This window comes from Diplotaxodon limnothrissa, linkage group LG23, assembly GCF_057381915.1.
Source record: "Diplotaxodon limnothrissa isolate DT_005_m linkage group LG23, D_limnothrissa_male_GT1.1, whole genome shotgun sequence".
Classification (NCBI taxonomy): Eukaryota; Metazoa; Chordata; class Actinopteri; order Cichliformes; family Cichlidae; genus Diplotaxodon; species Diplotaxodon limnothrissa.
The window spans coordinates 637255-661241 of record NC_140617.1 but is presented as its reverse complement, the minus strand read 5'-3'; the positions used below and the strand labels follow the sequence as shown (position 1 = coordinate 661241).

The 23987-nt window shown below is 43.8% G+C and overlaps 3 protein-coding genes across 6 annotated transcripts in view; 2 read left to right on the top strand and 1 right to left on the bottom strand.

Moving 5' to 3' along the window:
* rnf220b (ring finger protein 220b) overlaps positions 1 to 9781 on the top strand; it is a 26224-nt gene extending 16443 nt beyond the window's left edge. Inside the window, exons 2-15 of one of the 4 annotated variants that reach the window (XM_085348162.1) lie at positions 899 to 1025; positions 1839 to 1881; positions 1976 to 2068; positions 2671 to 2713; positions 2969 to 3058; positions 5466 to 5509; positions 5834 to 5915; positions 6463 to 6559; positions 6713 to 6772; positions 6904 to 6978; positions 7049 to 7129; positions 8760 to 8868; positions 9550 to 9624; positions 9710 to 9781. In XM_085348162.1, coding sequence (XP_085204288.1) covers positions 899 to 1025; positions 1839 to 1881; positions 1976 to 2068; positions 2671 to 2713; positions 2969 to 3058; positions 5466 to 5509; positions 5834 to 5915; positions 6463 to 6559; positions 6713 to 6772; positions 6904 to 6978; positions 7049 to 7129; positions 8760 to 8868; positions 9550 to 9624; positions 9710 to 9781 — 1091 coding nt within the window. Of the gene's footprint in view, positions 1 to 898; positions 1026 to 1838; positions 1882 to 1975; positions 2069 to 2670; positions 2714 to 2968; positions 3059 to 5465; positions 5510 to 5833; positions 5916 to 6462; positions 6560 to 6712; positions 6773 to 6891; positions 6979 to 7044; positions 7130 to 8759; positions 8869 to 9549; positions 9625 to 9709 lie in introns of all 4 variants that reach the window. The other 3 variants (XM_085348165.1, XM_085348164.1, XM_085348163.1) reach the window with 3 other exon arrangements.
* A 2521-nt stretch (positions 9782 to 12302) lies between these two features.
* guk1b (guanylate kinase 1b) lies at positions 12303 to 22812 on the top strand. Its single transcript, XM_085348207.1, has 8 exons — positions 12303 to 12414; positions 12552 to 12593; positions 20060 to 20179; positions 21018 to 21114; positions 22122 to 22260; positions 22444 to 22528; positions 22604 to 22689; positions 22780 to 22812. Exons 1-8 carry the CDS (start codon positions 12303 to 12305, stop codon positions 22810 to 22812), a joined length of 714 nt encoding a protein of 237 aa, XP_085204333.1.
* A 557-nt stretch (positions 22813 to 23369) lies between these two features.
* Positions 23370 to 23987, bottom strand: part of obscna (obscurin, cytoskeletal calmodulin and titin-interacting RhoGEF a) — a 40109-nt gene continuing 39491 nt past the window's right edge. Inside the window, exon 79 of the mRNA XM_085348717.1 lies at positions 23370 to 23977. Within this exon, the coding sequence (XP_085204843.1) occupies positions 23794 to 23977 (184 nt within the window). The 3' untranslated portion in view covers positions 23370 to 23793. The remainder of the gene's footprint in view (positions 23978 to 23987) is intronic.

Below are 23987 nucleotides of genomic sequence, written 5' to 3'. Positions count from 1 at the left end.
CATCTACTAGGTAAAATCTAGATAAAGTAGAGCTGCTCCCAGCTGTCTGCTTATGGCAGTAATCCATCAGTGGGGCCCAATGGGCCGAGTGGCCCTCCTGGGTAATGTTCCTATTGACAGCCTATGGTGCCAACACACTGACAGCAGGGGGCCGTCGCACCGTGTTAAGGTGTGTGTGTTACCTGATTTTACTCTCACCACCGCTGCCTGTCTGTAGTAAAGACGGGTCCACTAAACACACAGAAACACACTCAGGGCTCCAAGCAGCTACTGAATGTCTGAAGTAACCAAGTAGCCAACATTTACTCGAGTATTCTGCTTTTAGCCACCTGTTCAACTTTGATCTGCCACGTGTGCGACAGTTACTCGTCACAGTGTATTTGAATGCTGCTTACCTCTGATGTTTGAGATGTTTCTGGATCATTAAGCATAAAAACTGCAGATTTTAATAAACGAATCACTTCATGCTGTTGTGATTGTGTTCTGTTTCTGTAATGAATATTTATTCTTTTATGTTGTGAAACAGAAGCATTTGCTGACATGTCGCTGTGCAATAAATAGTCTTTATGCACCACCTTACGTATAAAGTCCCCAGAACACAAATTTAATGAAAATCATAAAACTGAAACTCTCAGTAGAAAAATCCTTCATGTGATAAAGTAAGTGATGGATTCACCTTGTTCTTGTTCAGCCTCTCAAACCCTCTGAAGGAGGAAGATTAAATGCTCTTTAAAAAAAAAGAAATGTCTCTTATGCGACTAATAAAATTTGTATCCATTTAAAGTTAAGGGTTAAGTATTTGAGTCTAACAGTCTGTGCACAGCAAACAGGGTTTTCATGACTGTCACGACGCAGTTTTCCATCAGCACCTCTAACTGTAAACACCTCATGTTCGCAGGCAAAGTCAAAGGTCTGTATGACGCTCAGGCCCCGGCGTGTCCGGTCTGCAAGGCCGTGCTGCGACCCGGAGAGCTGCAGGAGCACATGGAGCAGGAGTTAGCCAAACTCGCCCAGCTGCAGATCAGGTATCACGCTCACGCCCTGAGGATCCTCTGCTTTATTTCACGGCAAAGAACGTTTCCCTCTTACCACCGTCTAAAAAGTTTACACTACCTCCGTTTATCTGTTTGTCATTTTCTTGCTGTTCTCTTCAGCTTTGAGGTGATAATTAAAGTAGACAGATCCCTCTCTCTGGATGCCCCCCCCCCTTCAGTTTCCCCAGGTGGTAGCTGCCTTCTTCTCTGTCACCTGCGTGCAGTGTTTACAAGCCGCCTCATTGTTCCCTACATATTTCATATTATAGCCTCTGGCCTCAAGGCAACAACTCATAGAGCAGGCAGATAATGTTCTGTTAATGGCTGCTTTGGTCTAAAACATACGCATAGATCAGACACACACACACACACACACACACACACACACACACACACACACACACACACACACACACATTACCTGCTGCTTAGAACAGAAGAATGATTTCTCCAATAAAGGCATTACACTCCAAATCTGCTTAACGACCGCTCCGTGGACAGTAATGGTTTCAAATTGAACTTGGCCCACGGGGACACCGTGTGTGTGTGTGTGTGTGTGTGTGTGTGTGTGTGTGTGTGTGTGTGTGTGTCTACAGTATCCGTGTGACAGACACAATGTGAGAAGGAGTAAAATGAGGTTACACACGGACTCGGATACAAATCCAGACAAGATAAGAGCAGAGGTTGTTCACCAGATGACATTTAAAACACAATATTGTGTTTGTAGGTTTTGTGGGCACATTGTGTTGTTGACTTATGCACAGTAAAAACAGGTTTAACATACGAGCTTCTGTGTTATTATAGTGCAACTCCGGTCCAGCACGACCACTTCATAAGGACGCCAAAGGTACACGTAGCTGTGATGTTTTCAGCACATTCAGGAAGTCGGTCAGTAGCCGTCGTCCTGCCTTTGACTTGATTCTTTCTTTTTCGGGCTCCAGCCTCTTTCACTGTCCCTGCACATCAAGCGAGAGGGAAGTTCGCCCACCTCGCCCCCTCGACCGGCCGAGGAGGCCCACTCTGACCGATACCAGGTAGGATTTTAAAGAGTGCATTGTAATGAACATATTGTAAGGCATTAAATAAAACCTTACAATTACCAGTTTATGAAACCCAACGGGGTCTCATCCCAGAGTGTCAAACGCTGCATCCTTGTGCCGCTGACCTCACAAAAATATAAAGTTGTTGTTTTCCTTTTGCTGCTTTAGTTTCTAAGGATTGGGTTGAAATGCGCGCATGTCTAAGTTAGAAATACTCAGCCTGTGTGATGCTGTGGGGCCTTTACAAGTATCCATCTGCAGCGGGTAGGAAGTGAGACTCATCTCTTGTGATCACAACACAGGCGACAAAGAACAGCTTGTGCATATCTGTGAGAACAAAGGCAGCATTCGACCCTCAGAACGAGAACTAACAGCTTCATCAGATACAATCTATCCTACGCAGCATCTTCACAAAGAGCAGCAGACACACAGTGATGTAAACACGGAGAAGCACAGCGGCAGCGTTCAGATCACAGGGCACAAACATTACCTGCATAATTAAGTCTCTTTTTTCCGTGACAGCTTCCTCCAACAGCATCTTCTATTTTTATGGACAGTTTTTTTGAGTGCAAATGATGTTTTCTCCTCTGTTGCAGACGTTTCTCCGCGTCCGGGCCAACAGACACACCAGGTTAAACGGTACGTTGATCCACGTGGACCGAATGTTGTGTTTCTGTGCCGCACACTCAGTTTGTGGTTCAGAGTCCAGACCAGGCGACTGTCACGCCGTAAAGTTGAGAAGATGAAAAAGATATTTTGTTCACGCTCGTCGTCCCCACCCTCACCAGTCATTCAGATATCACCTCTTTTCCCACACCATCTCAGCTGGCCTAGCGCCCCCACGAGCAGAGGAGCTATTAACCTTTAAACTTTGACCCCTTGATATGTTAACAGTCGATGACCTCTGCTGGTGCAGGTGCTACGTCAAATCTGCCCCATTACGCCCCCACAGCGCAGGAGCCCACCTAGACTGCGCACAAGCTGGTAAGAAACACTGAGAAGCATTTTTCACTGAGGATTCGACACACACACAAGAAACATTTATTTTATTCATTTCTACTTTTTCCTATTTTATAAAAGACCCACCTCTGACACTAGTACATCAGCTCACTAATCAGTCAGTATTTATTTAGTTGAATGGATATAATTATGTTCATGCTTTTAATCCTGAAATAGCTGCTATTGACTTTTCAAGTGTCTCAAAAACTTTTCATGAAATGTGAAACATCCTTACGATACCAGATTAATATTTATTCCACCTGAGCTGCTTTTTTTAATAAAAATCTAAAAAACGTGTTTCCCAATGACAAACTCATTTTATTATAAATCACAGAAACTGTTGCCTCAGGGTGCTTTACATTGTAAGATAAAGACCCCCTGTGAGCACTTTGGCGACAGTGGGAAGGAAAAACTCCCTTTTAACAGGAAGAAACCTCCGGCAGAGCCAGGCTCAGGGAGGGGCGGGGCCATCTGCTGCGAGCGGGGGTAGGGAGAGGCACGTACTGAGATTTCTGACACTGTTACTCTCACACAAAAACCCACAAACAGTGTTGTGTAAATGTTTCACGTAGGAACTATTTTCTCCTCTGAAGCGTGCGGGTAGTTACCGTTACGGCTCAGCCGCGGAGCTTATGATGGTGTTCGCGCCGTGCGTCACGCTAAGAGACAAATGAAGGCTTTGTAGATCTGCAGTAACCAGATCAGGACTTGTTTCTGGTTCTTTTCCACAGAAGCTTGTAACAGAAACTCAGCCCTGAACAGTTTCCAGCCATTTCTAAATAAATGAATAAATGATAGCATGTAGCATGTTTGAAAGTAGGCTGACAGCATTTCTGCACGAATACAGAAACCTGCGCAGCGTCCCGGCGGCGGCTGACGCCGCAGACTTCCTGCTCCCGTTATTATTCCCGCGGAGACTCTGCAGCTCTTAGCTGACTCTTCAAACTGCCACTGCTGTCGAGGTCTGTTAGCCTTTATTGGGCCTTATAACCGGACAGCATAATGAGCTTCTAAATACACGTCAGGGAGGAAGAAGAAGAGAGTGGAAGGAGGAGGAGGAGGGGGGTCCTCTGTTGATTAATCAACCTCTCTCTCTCCCTCTCTCTCTCCCTCTGTCTTCGTAGTTTGATGAGCTCCTCCTCATCTATGACCGTCTCTTTAACCCTCATTATGTTTGCTGGGATTGCGGCACTCGGGTCACAGCCACCGGCTCGCCGTGCGTTCCCCTCGGGGGCCACTGTCATCCAGCAGGGAATTAGAGGGCCTTAAAACTTAATGTCCCCTTTTGCAATCTGCAGTCAGTCAGGGCAGGGAGAGGAGGGGAGGTTCAGTTGGTGTTCTGCCATGTTAGCTTTCATATTTTTAGAGAGGAAAGCGGGGGAGGACGGTGGGATGACAGCACGGGGACGGGGGGGCCGCTTTGAATCCCGTACTGCAGCTTCTGTCCACGCGAAGCATCTGCTTGTCTCTGCTTTAAGGGCCTCGTGCATCAATGCGGCCAGCTTGTACAGTTTGTGGAGTGAGCTCACACAGAAACAGAACTCAGTAGTTTTCAGTGTCGCATCCATATTTCCGGCTTTTAAATGTTGGAAGTTATTAGAAGTGAACGAGACGGTTTCCACAAGCAGGTGAATTTTACGTTTGAGTGTTTCCTCTGTCTGCACATGAACAATCATGACTTTTTGTTCCTTTAAGATTAAATTAAATACATGACACATCATTTATAAAGGTGAGGCTCTAATATTGAAAGGAAAAGAAATTTATTCATTTATTTAATGAACACTTTCACTGGATTTATTGTGTGAGAGCAGAACTTTACCTGTAATACTTCCACACTGGTTTTACTACTGAAGTGAAAGCTGTCGGTACCTCTTCCACCACTATTCGCTTTCTTCACTGTTTGCATGTGAAGTGTTGAGTGCAGGACGTTGGGAGCTTGAACCATTCATGCACTACTTTTAGCTGCTGACTCACAGTGTAGTCTTTGCATAATTTATCCTGTTATTTATCAGTATTTTTATCTTTTATTTAAATAAAAATATAATAATATGGAGGTAATAAATAGAGCTGTAAATATTAATATGAATATTTTTGGCTTGTCTTTCTTTTGCTCTGGGCTCAGTGTGAACCTGTTTGAATGACCCGTGGTCATGTTAGTCTTCACGCAGCTCGGTGACCTCCTATCACAGTTTAGGACAAAGCTCGGCTTCTTTAGATGGAACAGCGACTCAAACTCGCACGTTTTTATGTACAGTTATTCATTACACATAATTCAATAGTGTTACTAAAAATCATGCGACTTGTTTGATGGTGTTGATTTAAACCCCAAAGCTAATGCCTCGTCCCCTTTAACCATTATTAACAGTATTTCTTCTGTGTGTTCTGTGTTCAGTCAGGATGGGAAAGCTGAAGAGGAGAAAACCAGAGGAAGCACAGGTAGGCTCTCCAAGCACACGAGTCAGATGCAAGTATTTGTTTCCCTGACATTTGTGTTGTAATCAGAGATGAATATATGTAACGTGTGACACGCTGACCTTGAACCCCGAGACGTTGTTGCCTGGCTTTGTTCACGTGGCGCACGGATCACTGTCAGCTCGTTGTGTATCCACGTGAAAGCGCCGCGAGCGCCGGTTCACGGCTGTGAGGCAGATATGTAGCTCCGGGCTACAGGAGGCATATGGGCGTGTTCGTCCAGACAGAGAACATGTGACCCGATGTGTGTCTTTGTGTGTACATGTGTGTGCGCGGCGTTGTTTTCAGGAGGGGTCGGCAGACCTGTTGGCATTGGAGGACGACTGGAATGAGAGGAGAAGGATACAGATGGCGTCTATAGGCTTTAAAGGTAAGTGAATGTGTGTGTGTGTGTGTGTGTGTGTGTGTGTGCGCGCGCGTGTGTGTGTGTGTGTGTGTGTGTGTGTGCGCGCGCGCGCGTGTGTGTGTGCGCGTGCGTGTGTGTGTGGGTGTGTGTGTGTGCGCGTGTGTGTGTGTGTGTGTGTGTGCGTGTGTGTGTGTGTGTGTGTGTGTGTGTGTGTGTGTGTGTGTGCGTGTGTGTGTGTGTGTGTGTGCGTGTGTGTGTGTGTGTGTGTGTGTGTGTGTGTGTGTGTGTGTGCACCACTGAGGTACCCACGTGTGTGATCTTGTTCAGTGGAGGGTGAATACTGTGACTGAGTGGCAGCTGAAGAAGCGCTGAACTTTTCAGTCCAGATTACGGCGCAGCAGGATGCCTGGGAGGTTGGCTTAAGAGTAACCGCTTCTTTGGCGTGAGGAGCAGCTCTGACCTGGAAACTGACTGACAGGCGCAGTTGCAGCAGATACACGGGCAACGTCGCATTTTCCTCATCACTAACGTGGCTGTTAACAATGATTCCCATTTGAATCTGTGTCACCAGGTGCAATGTTGGTGAGCACCACCTCTAAGGAGTGTCGAGACAGCGATGCAGACCTGGACGTGGACGGAGATGACACGCTGGAGTACGGCCGGGCACAGTATCCTTCTGAAGAGAACGCCAGCGTGCACGCTAAACAGCATGTTAATGTTAATGCGTTTACAGTAAAGTGGGGGGACTGGGATATACGCGCACATGGAGAAAGTTCTTCCTCGCACACTTTGCTGTATTTTTCTCCTGACTTCGTTTGCAGATACACAGACACAGACGTGATTCCCTGTTCGGGAGAAAGCTCCAAAGAGACAGCAGTGAAGTACGTATCCGTGATGTGTGACGATCACTCGGTATTCATTTAGATAAATATGAACTAAATTCATTTCAAAGCCGTTTCAGATGCTTTCAGATGGTAAATATACTTTGGTTTGTTTTCAGCAGCAACAGCAGCAGCGTGCCGCCTGAATCCAGAGTAAACTTGGACTTTAATAAATGGTCAAATGATGGTGAGTTAGGAATAATGAGGCAGCTGAGCACAGTTCCTAAAACTATGGATGTAACTGTAATCTGCTCATTGGTTTGTGTATCCAGGAAGTCCGTCTACAAGCAGTGGAGAGAAACAGGATGGCAGTGCAGCCGGTCTCACTCAAACCTGCAAAAACGCTGAGATAGAGATGTGAGTTTGTTAGATCTGTTGTTAGATCTGCAGTTTAACAGATTTATACACAAACTGAGAGACTGTTAAAGCCGGTCGCAGCCCGGGGAGTTTGTCCTTCCCGCTGGCGCCAAGCGCTTATTCATAGAAAGGTCTGATTGTTGGGTTTTCACCTTCCAACATAAAGCACACTGAAGCGACTGTTGTTGTGATTTGACGCCATATAAACAAATTTTAATGAAAAATTTCATTGGAAAAAGAAGTAAACAAAGAGTATTTTGCCTTTAATCCATTATGTCGTTAACCGTTTCATGCCTACTCTGTCATATACAGCAGAAACGTTTCTGTGAGTTTATCAGGCTTCATCAGTGTGCCCCCCCCCCCCCCCCCATCTAAATAAAGTGCACAATACATTTTTAAGCAATAAAAAAGTCTAAAACTCATATCTGCACATTTCTGTTAAAGCCCAGCGTATCATATTTCATACGTGTGTTTTTGTGACATCATCAGCGTGATTTTTTTTTACCCTCAAAAAATGATATAAATTGCATGAAACATTTTTAATGACTAAACTGCAAAAACATGGCTCATGTAGCAAATTAAAACTTTCACATGCCGATTAAGACTTTTGTCTAAAGGACCAACAAACTGTCCGTTATCAAAAAATGAAAGATTTCAGGGAGTTATTTCATGGTTCAGGATTTAAAGGGTTAAAACATGTCAGAAGGTTCGATAAACATTAATAAAAAACGAAGTTTTAGAGGTTAAAGGTAAATCGTTTTTCCCTGCTGCGGGCTCATGCTTTCCTGCACTCTGGACCAACATTTGTTAAACCCAAATTTCATAAATGGTTCAATTAATGGTTTGTTTTTAGCAAGTCTGACACACTTTGTTCAAGTTGCCAACGAGCCCATGAACTGACTTTCAGTCAAAGTGAAAGAATCCGTCTTTGTTGAGTATTTGATGGATTTTTGAGCCGGTAACTCTGGAGACATGAGAGGAGACGTGGTCAGCAGCCATGTCCAAAGTTGTGCCTCTTGAAATTAAAGTTTGACGTCGTGGAGGCAGGTTGATCCAGCTGTTGCTTGTCCCAGCATGCACTTGGTCCATCAGCCAACCAGAGGAAGCCATTCCTCTGTATCCTGGTCCTCTGTATTTATGCCATACCTGTTCGGACCGCCTGCTCTCACCAGCACATAATACCACACTATATCAGTGTGATGATGTCGTCAGTCAGGGTCTTAGCAGGTGATGCAGGCGTGTACACGTTTCATTGCGCTGAATGCATTGCATCCCATCTGTACAGTATGTTTGCATATAGAGTCTATGCTGTAATTGTGCGCGTGTATGTCTATTTCTGTGAGGACGCTGACACCTAACCCCCGCCCCGCTGCCCATGATAAATGAGACACCCAATGCAGGCAATGTGATTGCTGCTAAATTTCATGCTCAGTGTCCATGTTGGCCAGCGAATAATTTAATCTGTCTTCGATTTATAAATGACTCTCCAGTGTCTGCCTAACTCGTGTGTCCTCCCTCTCGTCCTCCTGTGTGTGTGTGTGTGTGTGTGTGTGTGTGTGTGTGCGTGCGTGCGTGCGTGCGTGTGTGTGTGTGTGTGTGTGTGTGTGTGTGTGTGTGTGCGCGCGCACAGGCTCTCGGAGGACTCCACGCTGACAACATTAGATGCACTTAAGGCTCGGATACGGGACTTGGAGAAACAGCTGTCTAAAGGAGACAGATTTAAATGTCTCATCTGCATGGTGAGTGTGGAGGCAAATTAAAGCAAAAGAGAAAAGAGCACAATTTCAAACTGTTGGTGTATGTTTGTTTCTTCATTAACATAATAAATACAGTAATATTTTTATGGAAAATGTTTGTCTGCGACTCCTCGTATGATCAGACTGTACTGCAGATGACCTTAATACTGTTTGATACACACGACAAATATTACAGTTTGCATCTGATAAAGCTCTGCGACATTTATTCCTTTAAATACTGACCCATTTTACACGGAAAGAATCAAAACACTGAACAATTATTCACTCAAATATTTATTTAGCCCAAATGCACCACACGCTGCTCTTCAAAGTTGACCCCAGTCTGAGACAATTTATTTGTTTCTATTATTTTACATGTAAAAATGTAAGTGATTAATTATTGGAAATATATAATTAATTAGTAATGAACAGATTTTTTGCATGGCTTTTTTTCTAAGTTAAATATTTTGTTGTGATTTTAAAAAAATTATTTTTAAAAATCAGTTACAAAGTAAAATATCACAGTGGGATGAATGAGATGAATAAATGAGAGATAATCCCAACAAACATTCAAGTCGCTTCCTCCAAAGCTCTGATTGTAGTTACATGTGGACACCTAGTGGCAGCTTTGTCGCACTGCAGGTAAACGTTGCTCACCTGTATTGTGCCTGTTCCTGTGTGCAGGACACCTACACAACGCCGCTCACCTCCATCCAGTGCTGGCATGTTCACTGTGAGGAGTGTTGGCTTCGAACGCTGGTAAAAAGCTGAACGTAAAAATGATGCAAAACATCCAGAACGAAGTAAAAGTCTGTAATAAAAGTCTCACCGTTCTTTTTCAAAGGGAGCAAAGAAGCTGTGTCCTCAGTGCAACACCATCACCTCACCTGGAGACCTGAGGCGAGTTTACCTGTGACTCACTTTCAGGGATTTCTTCTGTTTTGACCAATCAGGCTTGGACTTGTTGGGCAGCTGGCCTGTCATGCAAGCCCACCTTTCCCCTCTCCCGTCCCTCTTCCTTTTCCTCCTTCTTACCATCGTTGTTCTCCTAACAGCTACTAACTGAGTGCGACCTCTGACCTGTACAATATCCGTGTTTCTACTGCATCGTCCAGCAGATCAGAAGAAACCTCTGAAACCATCTGAGAGCTCAGGCACTGAGAAAAAAATGCTTTGAGACTATTTATCGATTTTTAAAAAAAATCTTTTTTTTCTGTTTTATGGAAAGATGATTGAACTGCAAAGCACATGTACATAATTTTGTGTATGTATGTTTGGAGTGGTGTGTGTATAGGATGTTGACTAGCAGACTTTACTGTACAGAGTTTGTCTTTGCTTAGATCACTTATTCTTTGTTTAGCTCTTGTAGGTTGGAAACATTTACAGTAATAATCATCACATGGGGACTTGTTCTGTCTTTGTTATTGGCGTATTTCTTTGTATAGGATCACTCAAATCTAATTTTATCAACATCACTAAAATAAAATCTGTGTCTAAAGGCGGTTGTTTCCTGAAAGCTTTTAACTGTGAACACCTAAAGAGTATCTGCTGCACCTGCCGCAGGTGTGGGCCGAGGCGTGAATGGCGTGCATTCCTGTGTTGTTGCCGTTTGTCGACAGCCTTATGATGGCGTGTGTGCGCCCTTTAAGAAGTGGGTCGCTGCGGGATTAGCCAGGCAGAGCCCATCGCAGCTCATCTGGAGTTGAAAGACTCTAAAGCCTGCTATTCTGAGCCTTTACTGCAAGGCCACTTAGGTTCAGACACATCACAGAGAGACGTAAAAGAGCAATGCGCCTCCGCCGTAGAGTGGAGCAAGAGACGAGTCCAGTTTCTGACGGGCAAAAATTAATGCACACGTATTGAAGTGAGCGGGGTTGTGAAACAAAGTCTGCATGCAGTACACACACAGGACCAAGAAAGACCCGAAACACTCAGAAACAAAGATTCTTCATCCTCAACAAACACGAAGCAATAATTTTATATCACATAAAACTTTTATTTATTCAAATAATTAATCATCAAGAAAAATATAGTTAACCTAGTATAACCTGAATGTACAGCAGCCAGGTAAATGTCATTTGATCAGATTCTAATAAAAATGAAACATTTATGTTAGACTTGGACGGCAGAGTGTGTTTCTCAAAACAAGTCAGCATGCCCCGACGTGATTGGTTAGTGAGCTGAAGGGAGGCGGTGATAATCCAGACTGACAGAGTCGGTGTGACACACACGCACACACAATCATCTGTTACTCCACGTCCCTCCGACACAGACGACACACACAGAGACGCTCTGACAAAAGGTAAGATCAATAAAACTCGAAGAAAACGAGAGTAAAACATTAGAATAGAATAGAATAGAATAGAATAGAATAGCTCTTTATTGTCACTGTTAGAAGAACAATGAAACACAGTTTGGCATCTCTCCGTTGTGCGTAATGCACAATAATGTAAGTATCTAAAGATGCTTGTGCACAAGTTATACACACGCATGCGCAAATACGGATACACCCATACATAACACACATACATATACACGTACACACACATACAGACACATTTATTAGAAAACAGCTCTGTTATATGAGTATAGAGTGAAAGAGTGAAAATTCAGTGTCTGCTCTTTGAATTAGGAAGGAAGGGTGCAGAGTTAAGATGTTAATAAACAATAATAGATAAGCTGTTGTTATCTTTTCAGGAAATGAAATGTTGAGAACTAAGTGTTAATAGTGATAAACAGACCGTGGATTATCCTCCTGCTCGTGTGTTCGCTCCAACAGCAGTTACCTCAGTAACTATGTAACTGTAGATGAGGTCCCATCAGCAGTCAGCTGGTGTGCGAATGAAAGAGTGCTCGAACTGATCAATTCAGTCAAGGTGCCGAGTAAACCTGCTGCTGGGGAAGATTTTTGTGTTATTAAGTAATTCTGTTAACGGGATTCATCCGGTCTTTAGGTAAACGACTCACCTGTCCTGGACCTTGAGCGCCACCTGGCTCAGATCCAATTATCCCAGCTGACTGACCCCTCGCGGCTTCATTAACAGACATCCTTAGTGTTAACCTCCAGGCCTCTGGCTGTCTAACCAGTCAGCAATTAGGACGTGGACGCATTTTGATGCTTTAATTAAGGACACAGAAATTAATGTCAATTAATTCTTAGATTGCAACAGCAGCGATACGAGAGGAACAGCCTGCTTTTAACCCCACGGTGTGTCGAGAAGCTTGGATCAAAAGATTTAGCCTCACGGCACCTACGACGAGCAAACGGGATAGCTGAGATTTTTGCCAGGAGCAGCGATTCACAGGAAAAAGGGAGATTATTAAGGTAAAGCACCTGAAAGACACCATAGCTCACCGCCTGTGAAACGTGTTGGTCTGTACAAATCTCTAAGACATCCCTCTTCCCCCGTCTGCGTCCGTCCGTGGCTCTTAGGACGATGTCGGGACCGAGGCCCGTGGTGCTGAGTGGCCCCTCTGGAGCAGGGAAGAGCACTCTGTTGAAGAGGCTGATGAAAGAGCACGAAGGAGTCTTTGGATTCAGCGTCTCACGTACGTTTTTGTGCCAACTGATGCTCGGCTTCCTTTGCAAAACGTCCTGTCTGAGGAGGAAGCAGCAGCCTAATTCTGCACCTGCCAGTACCGGCTGTAAAGTTGACACTGATGTTTTTGCAATTCTTTCCCCGCAGACACGACGAGAAACCCTCGACCAGGAGAAGAAGATGGCAAAGGTACAACACTTATGAGTGAAACCCGGCTTGTTGCTGGCACTTTCTAAGTGGGTGCTCATGTTTAGTGCTTTCACGTTGTGTTAGGATCAATCACAAAACATCAGCCCTGCATCTGGATTTAAGCTTGCAGAGCTGAGATAAAAGTGGAGAAAAGTGGAGAATCTGACAAACAAGCTCCTTTTTGAAGGAAAAAATGTCCATCCCGGTTTTCCCTCCAAGGCACGAGCGATAAGCAGAGTTCTGTCCTTTCCTTCTAAGATTCCTAATTATTTAAAGTAACACTCAGGTATGCCATTCAGCTGGGTTAGTTACGACGTCGGGAGCAGCTTGGGAGAACAAGGAAACACAGACTGCTTCTGGTTGTCTTCCCAAATCGACTCAAAGGTTTATTTAGTACATAACAGCTTATATAGAGGAAAAAAAGGTTCGTGTGTCAGCAAGTTCTCAGTTCAAACCGGTACAGACCAAATAAGGAAACGTCTTCCTGCCTTGTGAGCAAAGAAGTATCCTGTGTGTAGTTTATCTCTTCAGTTACAATTTATGATCATCCCAGCAAAATACACTCCTAGACATAGAATACAGAGTTCTTTCATTAGTGAATTCTGAAACAAACCACCTGGCTTTTTAACAAGCTCTTTTCTAAAAGATAAGGAAGGGAGGATGGGAGTAAGGAAGTGGTCTCGTCTCTGTGGTGTTTTCGACCTTGGGGTACCAGCCTGTGAGTCTTACACATTAATTCTTGGGTCACAGAGAAAGAGAAAAACAACTAGTAGATGGGCCTTATTGAGTAACAGTTTTCCTGTATAAAACAATATCCTGTAAATGCTAACCGTGGTATCAAAATATCACAACAGTTCTCTCCTTTTATCATGAAATGATAACATAGTATAAAGACAGAATGTAATAACATAATATAAAGACAAATCATAACTGTAACTGGTCCTTCGAGCAAGCTTAATATCAAAAATTCTGAGAGCGTATACATGGTATCACACAACAGACAATAATCATCGAAAACATGCTGCAACGGTTACAAAGGCTACAATTAGTTCCTTCCATCTCCCAAACGTGTCCTGTAGCCACTTATGTAGCCACTGACCGTGGCCTGTATTGGCAATTAGTTCTATCTGCAATGCTTCAAGTTTATTCATAGCTTGTGTGAATGAACCGTTAGGAGCGGTATTATTGGGAATGAAAGTACAGCATACATCAACGGTCACTAGACCACAGGTACCGGTCCAATTAACAGGTAAAGCTAATCTAAGGGTATTATTGCACATCCAATAAGCATGTGGGATTGGTCTGGTCAGGCGCGTGACCATGTGTGATTTAACTAACTCCCCCCAGTCAGTATCATTTAATACACCGTCTGGGGGAACAATGATCGAGTCTCTGCTCGAACTTGAACTGTGTGTGTGTTCCTCCAGATATGATACAACTTCAGCCACAGAGACAGCTAGCCATGTCTCATTACAGCGTGCACCTGGGGAGTCAGAGAAGAATGTATAGTTATCCTTTGTATAATCTATGTGTGTGTCTGGGCCAGTTAACTTTAGTCTGCGCAGACATATCATACTAGTATTAAAATGGAGAGGGATCTGTCCTAAGGGCAGTGAGGGTTTTAACCTATTCTTGGGGCGTTTCATTGGGGCGCAGGTCCCTGCGGTGTCAGTAGATAACTTCAATAATTCGCCTAATGGAGTCTCAGGGTTAGTTGGTGTGTGTGTGTGTCTAAGTAGGCAGTCGAGAGGGCTCAGAGTCAACTGTAAAGTGTCTTTAAGGAGAGCATTATCTCCGCCGATTTCCTCTAGTCCCTCAGTGAGGGGGAAACCGGATATGGGGTATCCTACTATTACCTGTTCGGGATTAGCCTTTGAACAGACATAACAGTTACTGTTTCCTAAATCACGAGCGGCTGTTCTGGCATTTTCATACCAGGCGTTAGCTCCTGCTCTAGGGGGTGCATAAAATGGTTTATTAGTGGCGTCTATGTTGTCATTTACTGATTTTAGGGAACGTGAGGAGTGCATTAAGTAGGTGTCTTGCAAAATAGAGCATGAGGTATCGTCAGCAAAATATGACCTGCAGAAATGTGAACATGGTTGCAGTTTACAATACAAAATAGCAAAGAAAAATCCTAAGGTTAATGCGATAGATGTGATAAATAACCTAAATATATAAGAAAAACAGTTCTTCAGTCGTCTCCTGGCCTGGTCCCAGGTTCGAGAGACATAGAATAAGCGTCGTATGATGACAATGGGCATTTCATTTTCTCCATTATCAGGATGGAATGAGTCTGGCTTTATCAGGTTAGACATCATGTGGTACTTTTGGCTTTCTGTTCCTGCTGGATGTTTGAGTACCTTGTTGTTGTTCTTTCAGGCGTTGTGTGTTAATCAGTGATTGTGTGTGTGTATGTACATTGGATCCTGGCGCTGGCTCGCCTGAGATGTCATCTACCCGTGTGTGTTTATTTGCTCTGGTTCCGGGCGTTGGCCCGCCGGAGATGTCGTCTGCTTGATCCGACGCCTGAGATGGTCCGATTGGGCTGGTCTTAACCCTGCTGGCATGAATCCACTGAGGTTGTCCGTCTGTGAGGATGCTGGTTCTTCGTCACTGCCAGTACAGTCTGGGGCTGGAACACGCGCGGCCTCCCAGAGTGTCCTTGGTTTTAGTGACTTCTCCAACACGCATCTCCTTGTCTCCACTGGTGGAACTGTGGAGGGGAAAGGCTGAGAGAGACAAACTTTCTGATAGTTATTATTCAGTTTTTCTACCAGGTTGTGAACATCAGTGGACAATGCAATATACATCACCTTCTACTAGCGGTGCCCCTCTGGAAGCTGACCATGGTGTTGAAAATAGTCTTATTTCAAATGGAAATAATTTGGTTACTGCAGATGGAGTCATAATGTATGAAATGGAAAATCTGGTTGTGGTAAATGCTGATGTTTTGCTTTTGAGCTACCTACATTAGTTCGTGCACATGTTAGACAGGTTGCTAATATGCTTTTTACTGCATGTGATGTTTTTTCAATTACAAATCTTGATTTTATTGCCCCTATTACCCCTCTTTGTCCGACATGACTCACACAGTGAAAATGTCGGGCAAGGACTGGCATCAGGGAATATGGGAGGGCAATCAAACCCTTAAGATTTTTATATAGGCCATCTCTGTCATCTAAGGTACAGTCATTATTCTCCCAATAGGTGTAATCACATGCAGAGGCTTGCTCTTGTATGAATTTTAAATCAACATTTGTGTCTAAATAGTCTGGGAGTGTAACAAGTGGCAGCTGTAGGGGCACAGATAATACTTCCTGCGGAGGTGGGAGCTGTGATGCAGCTGCAGCTTTGGCTGTCACGTCTGCTAGAGCATTACCTGTTGCTTCGTCTGTGTCAGCTGTACTGTGTCCTTTCGTTTTTTACAACTGCAATGGCCGATGGCAGCTGCATAGCCTGAAAAAGTCTTTGAACAAAATCAGAATTTAGCAATTTATTTTCCATCAGCAGATCTAAATCCTCTCTGTCTCCACAATGTGCCAAAGTCATGCACAACGCCAAATGCATAGCGGCTGTCTGCGTAAATTGTCACATGCTTATCCAAATGTAGCTCACAGGCGCGTATTAAAGCCATGAGCTCTGCTTTTTGTGCTGAGTGAAATGGTAATGAGTGAGCCTCTAGTATGATGTCAGGCAATGTCACCACTGAATAGCCACAAAGAAATGAGTTGTCATTCGGCCTTGAACAGGACCCGTCCACATAAACCGTGGCTGAGTCTGGGATAGGTGTTTGCTCTAAATCTGGACGTGGTGCTGTGGATTCCTGTATACGTGTCATGCAGTCATGATCGTCAAGCCTGTCTGAGCCATCCTGTCGGTCAGAAGAACACAGCATAGGATCAATAAATGTGCTGGCGAATCAGGTGTGCTGCTCGCTTTTATAGTGAGATTTGCATGTGTTGTATAGTTATGTTTGCTATAATGGTCGTGACCTGGTGATTGGTGTGTAGAATAGTGTCATGTGAGAGTGTGAGCTTCTCGCAGTCCCTTATCATGATAGAGCAAGCTGCTACTGCCCTCAGGCAGGCCGGCATCCCCTGAACAATTCAGGCAGCACCTTTGAGTGGCGGAGGTCAGCACTCCCTTTAATGCATTGAAAGAGGCAGTCATTTCTGTGGACCACAGTATTCAAGGAGGCTTGTCTTTTTTACAACAGTCACGCAGAATGTGGTCATGAAAAGAACAGTCTGGTATCCACTGTCTGCAATAGTTCACCATGCCCAGGAAGGACAACATTTCCTTCTGTGTAGTGGGACGAGGGACGGAGGTCACAGCTTTGACCCTGTCTGCAGTCATGGAACGTTTTCCGTGAGACAGTGTGAATCCCAAATATTGAACAGAAGTCTGACAGTACTGCATTTTCTTTGCTGATGCTTTGTGGCCAGTCTTTTGGAGGTGCTGGAGAAGCATGTGTGTAGCAGTTTGACATAGTTTTTCACTTTCAGCACAGAGGAGGAGGTCATCCACATGTGGATCAGGGTGCAGCCCTGGAGGAGTGAAGCACCATTGAGAAAGCAGCAGGGCTGTCTACCATGCCTTGGGGCAAACGAGTCCAAGTGTACTGCTTATTTCTATGTGTGAATGCAAATAACGGCTGTGTGTCTTCATGCACAGGTACTGAGAAAAAGGAGCGGAGCATAAATCCACCACGGTAAAATGTGTATGCAAAGCATGTCAATATGCTGTGAACATCTGAAACGAGAGGTGGCAGAGGAATGTTGACTGCATTAATTTGCCTTAAGTCTTGTATGAAACGCCATACGCCAGGTTTGTTAGGCTTTGGCACAGGATTGACAGGAGTGTGGGCTTTATTACTCCTGTAGTCAATAAATCTCCTATCATGACATCTAGGGCTGCGGCTTTTTCGGCAGAAATGGGATGTTGCTTGACATATACTGGCTTGTTGTGTTTTAATAGGTGTACGTGATAAAGTGTACAGTCAATAAATCCTATATCATTCTCACTTTTAGACCACAATGTCATATTCTGGTATTCAGCTGGCAACGTAAGTGCAGAAATAGTACAGTGGATAGGATAGGTTAGATCTATGTGACGACATGGTGTAGTTATGTCATAACCTATGTCTGAGTTATGTGACAAAATCACTGTTTGACCTTCACTTGTGTGAGCAGTTATCATGTTGTTGAAAAGTGTGAGAGAAACAAAAGTGTGGCTCCCAGTCATGGGATTACCTGGTAGTGGCGTCTGTACACGTTTTTTTGGCACAGTGTGTGACATAGAGTACCGGACAAAAAGGATGTTGAGTTCATTCTCTGCTGAGGGTCCAGCTGACACAGAGGATGTTCCTTCTCCATCATGTCGGTACATAGGGCAGAGAAAACATAAGCTGTTATCAGTGTCAGCAAACATTTCACACTTTGTGTTAAATTAAATACACAAATTCATTTTTGCTCTGGGTGTCTGCGGCTGCTGGAAAACTGAGCCACAATAAAAACACATATCTCTACTTTTATCCTTCCGTCCTCTGAAACTTCCTTGCTGTGCTGGAGCGGGTAATCCTGCATACATTAGTTTCTCACTTTCCTCTGAGCCTTCTACATCAAAATTCAACATTATCTTAACACTTTTAGCTTTCGTGGTAGTATCTGCACTGGCCTTCAGTTTTACCGACCTGTTTTCTGGCGATAATCGTTCGGGATAGGGCTCCGGAAATAAATTAGAATGCATTGAACTTACAGTCCGTAAGTTGTAAACAAAGTCAGTCACATAAGCACTTCCGCATGTTCTGGATACGTGATCATGGACGTCTTCACCGATTCGCGGACGTAGGTTACACGTAACCGGAAATGGGAGTTGTACTGAGCCGTTATTTGAGACTTTATTTTGTATTTTATTAATTTTTGGTTTTACAGGTACTTTAGATTTTTTATCGGACCTGTCTGTGGTCTTTGAATAATTCTGACCCATGTTCAGTGATTTCCAGAGGGGTTTACACGCTAGGAGGATTTAGGTTAGTATTTTCGCTGCGGCACAGCTGAGGTCACTTTAAATTTATTGCTAGCAATTTTTGTTTGGGTGAGCAACTCTCACTTAACGAGCAACTTCTCGCAAAACAACAGGCAACTCCCTGTGTCTTTCTGCTTTTAATTTACTGCTTTTAACCCTTGAGACCCGTGTTTTTTTTTTTTGTTTTGTTTTTTTTTTTGTTTTTTTTTTTCAAAAGAAAAATTAAACAATTAATTATTATTATTATTATTTTTTTACGTATAAATGTGTTGTGTCTTTCCACTTGATTATAACTGATTTATTTATAACATTTTATATAAAAGAAAAACGAGAAGCACATTAATTCATAGTAATTTAACATAAAATTGTTTGATAGTGTTAATTTGGAAAGCCACAACTCTAGCGGGTCCACCAACACCACACAAGGGTTAATTTACTTTATTCGGGGACTGAGGAAGTCGTCAGTGTATCTCTCTGGATCACTAAGTGAAACTTCGTCAGCATATCCCGTTTTTTTTATGGATCGATCACTGAGAGAGGTATAATACGGTCTTTATATAAATATGAAAGACGCATATTTACCTTCTGTCAGTCCATCCCACTTCTGATGCCAAATTGAAGGAAAAAATGTCCATCCCGGTTTTCCCTCCAAGGCACGAGCGATAAGCAGAGTTCTGTCCTTTCCTTCTAAGATTCCTAATTATTTAAAGTAACACTCAGGTATGCCATTCAGCTGGGTTAGTTACGACGTCGGGAGCAGCTTGGGAGAACAAGAAAACACAGACTGCTTCTGGTTGTCTTCCCAAATCGACTCAAAGGTTTATTTAGTACATAACAGCTTATATAGAGGAAAAAAAGGTTCGTGTGTCAGCAAGTTCTCAGTTCAAACCGGTACAGACCAAATAAGGAAACGTCTTCCTGCCTTGTGAGCAAAGAAGTATCCTGTGTGTAGTTTATCTCTTCAGTTACAATTTATGATCATCCCAGCAAAATACACTCCTAGACATAGAATACAGAGTTCTTTCATTAGTGAATTCTGAAACAAACCACCTGGCTTTTTAACAAGCTCTTTTCTAAAAGATAAGGAAGGGAGGATGGGAGTAAGGAAGTGGTCTCGTCTCTGTGGTGTTTTCGACCTTGGGGTACCAGCCTGTGAGTCTTACACATTAATTCTTGGGTCAGAGAGAAAGAGAAAAACAACTAGTAGATGGGCCTTATTGAGTAACAGTTTTCCTGTATAAAACAATATCCTGTAAATGCTAACCGTGGTATCAAAATATCACAACACTTTTCATTTTGTTTCCTAGCCTCCCCCCACCCACTCCACACCCACAGCACTTCTTACTCCCAAGTGAACTGCAGGACTGGTTTGCCACCCTGTGAGGCTCCCTTGGTTTGGGATAAAGCTCTCTGTGCCTTTTTTGTTTTCTCCATAGGACTGAACAAGCTCCCCATGCTTCTGGGGGCTACTTTACTGCCCGTAGCAGCCGTCTTATCCTCTGAGGACATAGAAATGTCAGCCTCATGTCCAAATGAATCAGAAACCACAGATGAAGGTGATCTCAGTGTGATTCCTGATCACAGTGTATTTTTACCGCAGATGGATGGGGGTTACTTTCATCATCCTGGCACGTTGTGATTGGATTAATAGGAACTGGTCAAAAAATTGAAAATCATGTAAATATATATATTTTTAAAAAGTACAATGACCTCAGGAAGACGCGACAGTTTACACTTTGGAGTAACAAGCTTTTGAAAATAGCCCCCTGTGATGCCTCAGCAGTGATTCCCATTTCCACTCCCACACGTCTTTAGATCCACACTGGTGTTCCCATTTCCTCTTTTTCCCGATAGGCAAGATGCAAACAACCATTGGCAACATGCAGGAGAACAAAAGGTTATTTTTAAAATCCTTTTAGAACTTGTTGCATCCATTTTATTGCATTCTTTAGTCGAGGTCCTTTAAACTAATACTGAGTGATGAACAGGTTTCCAACTTTTAATAAACGAGGATTTTAACATGAGCAGAAATATCCGCACTTTGCGCTGTTTAACTCCCCGTGACCTGTTCTCGTGCTTATTATCTCGTTGTTTTACAGTGTTTCTCTCCAAACTGATGCTTCAGTCTGACTCCTTCATGTTGTCATGTAATGATTGCTTCGTAGTAACGTGTTTGCTTTTGAAACTGCCCTGTGTGGGTCTGTGGGTCGCGTGTGGACACACGTGGAGAATGACAATCACAGTTGAAATTAGGCTCCGACACGCGTGATCAGCTGTGACAGGCTGTTACACCGTGACAGCTTTGCTACACTGTAGTGAGCTCCTGCTTGATTTTGCTTTGATAGATCGTTTTCCACGCAGAGCTCGATTCATTCCACACGTTGCTCCCCACAGACTATCACTTCACAACGAGGGAGGCCATGCAGGAGGGTATCGACAAAGGAGAGTTCATTGAGCACGCTGAGTTTTCTGGCAACATGTATGGAACAAGGTAAATGGATGTGTGAGATATTTCACGCAGATTCATAAACACTATGACTTGCATGCATATTCTCAGAGGGGGGCTAGCCCCGAGTTAACCCGCTCTCTGTAACACTGCGTGTGCAAACCGCTCTGACGCGACAGCTTCTAATCTCGCGCGATTTCATTTGAACTGAACTGAGTTTATTTAAAAGCAGAACTGATCAAACTTTGCTGAGGAAACATTTGCAGGGACGTGAAGCTCGTTTTACGTCACGAGCCACGCACAGTCTTTCTGTGCAGAGAATTACCGACACATTTAATCAATGAGACATCTTAATGTAAGAAAAAGAGCCACGATGTCAACAGTGTGTCAGAGTCTGACTACATGCTACAGAAATGCAGCTGCAGTAAATGAAAGAAATCGTCTCGTTGGGCCTAAACTGTGAGAAGAAAATGTCTGAAATGACAGAAATCTATAATTGAATTATGCAGCGAGTGTGAGTGGAAATCAGTAGGAAAAGCTGTGACACTGGAGAAAAGTCTGAAGCTTTCTTTACATTTTCCAAAGTGATCCAGTGGGCTGGTCCTGCCTGACGCTCCACACCCAGGATTCAGGGTTTGACTGATCAAACCAAACGCATTTCTGCTGAAAATACAATAAGATATCAGTGTCCTCATACAGGCTGAACTCAAGTCATTAGAAATGAAGACCGAGCCTTACATAAATGTCACACTGTGGGCTTAGTAACAAGGATCAAGCGGCTACATAATAGTCTGGTGACAGATGGAGCTTTAACCCCCATTAGGTCAAAAAGAGCAACGCTGCGGCTCAGCACCTTGTGTCACATTTAATCTCCTCCTCTTGTTCTGAAGATAACGCTCACTCTCTGAGTCTGAGCAGCTCGGATCAGTGCAGCGATCCTCTTATCCTCTTACCAGTCACTTCGTGTGAGAAGCACAAAATTACATTCAGTACCTGCTTGGATGTTTCTGCTCACGTGAACGGCACGGCTTATTTGACTCCTGTTTGTTCAGTAAGGCTTCTGTGGAAGACGTGCGAGCCAAAAACCTGATCTGCATCCTGGACGTGGATATCCAGGGGGTGAAGCGGATCAAAGAGACCGACCTGAACCCCATCTACGTCTCCATCCAGCCTCCATCTATGGACGTGTTGGTAAATCCTTTTATTGTGATTAATCCACAGCATATATCGATTCTTTTCTTGCGCTTTTAAGATGTATTATTTCTTCATATTTGCACTTTGAGCGTGCTTTAAAAGTGTGACAAGACTTCACCTGGTAGTAAGAAGCAGTGCCCAGTTACAGGTAGGTGCTGTGATTGTTCTGTCGTCTCTCAGGAAAAACGTCTGAGGGACAGGCAGACGGAAACAGAGGAGAGTTTACAGAAACGTCTGGAAGCGGCACGCGTCGACATGGAGCTCAGTAAGTTTCCCATCATTTCCGGCGGAACGTGATCCGAATGCAAAGCCAATTATTGCAATTTGATTTAATTTCTAGGTAAGGAGCCCGGAGTGTTTGATGCTGTGATCATCAACGACGACTTAGAAAAGGCCTACGAGGAGCTAAAAGAAATCCTGGATGAAGTAAGTAAAAGCAGAAAGTCTCTTTGCTCCTTTTACTTTAAACTCATCAGATGATTGGTTGAAGTATTTGTCACCTCTCTCTCTCCACAGGAAATTAAAAAAGTTCAGGAGGCCAAATCATAATAAGGAAATAAGCAGGCTTTCAGCAGGTGGACAGGAACACTGATGTGTCTCTGACTGGAAAAGCTCCATCTTCACTGGAACACGTGAAATAAGAAAAGCTCTTCCTCACGCTCAGCTGCATCCAGCTGCAGTTCAGACACACAGATGGAAACGAAGAGTCTGGACCGACGTGTCTCACATGTCCTTTGTGTTAGATTTAGTAAAAGCAGTGGCTGATATTAGGTGTGTAGTCCTACTTCATAGATTTCTGACATTTGGCTCAGCAGGTACGAATAAAACGCCACATCCAGCGCTACGTTCGGTCTTCACAGGCTGGCACAGATCTGCTTTAGCTCCACATCTAGAAAGTGTTCAGATACTATGACTTCTACCCGAAGTAGAAATAAATTCAGTCTTAGTCGAGTATATTATCAGGATGGACTCGTGCACATGAACCACAGAGCATCTGAAAATCACCGTTTGTGGTAGATTTAATCTAAAATGTGTTAGAGCTGAAATGTTCGTGTGTTGAACTGAAACGAGACAGAATAAAGAGTTTTAGGACAACGACTGAGCACTTTGAGTTGTTTAATAATGATTTAATCGACTAACTCCTGTAAAGCTTCACATAAAATACTGCGTTAAATAAGTTTTACGGAGACAGAACTGCAAAGCCAAGCATGTCCGTCCGTCTGCCAGAGGAGCAAAACAACATTTTGATCAACTTTCCAGCTCATGCAGCAGCACCGTGCACACCTTATGTGATCACACGTTATCCCTGATACGCACAAAATAAATCCCCAGACTATAAAACACAATCGAACACAGAAGCAACTCATTAAGACGCATCAACTTTTAAAAATCAAACGTTTTTCTAACCGGGCTCCAGGTTGGCAGACACAGAGCAACACTTGAAGCACAAACTGCTGCACCGACACGTCGTTGCAGCTGCAGGTTTTCTTCTTCGTTGAGAAAGACGATGGTAACTTTGGCATCGTGGCGTCACTGGCAGAAGGAGGGACCCTGAAGCTTGGTGCGCACCTGATCTCGTTTCTCCTCTTTCTGCTTGAGGTAAGCTTTAAGTTTGTCGGTGGAGAAGCACACTTTGGAGTGACGGGCTTTGTGTGGGGCGCGATGGGCACGGAGCCACGGATTCTGGAGACTCTCGGCTGCAGTGGGTCTCCCCCTGCAAAGTT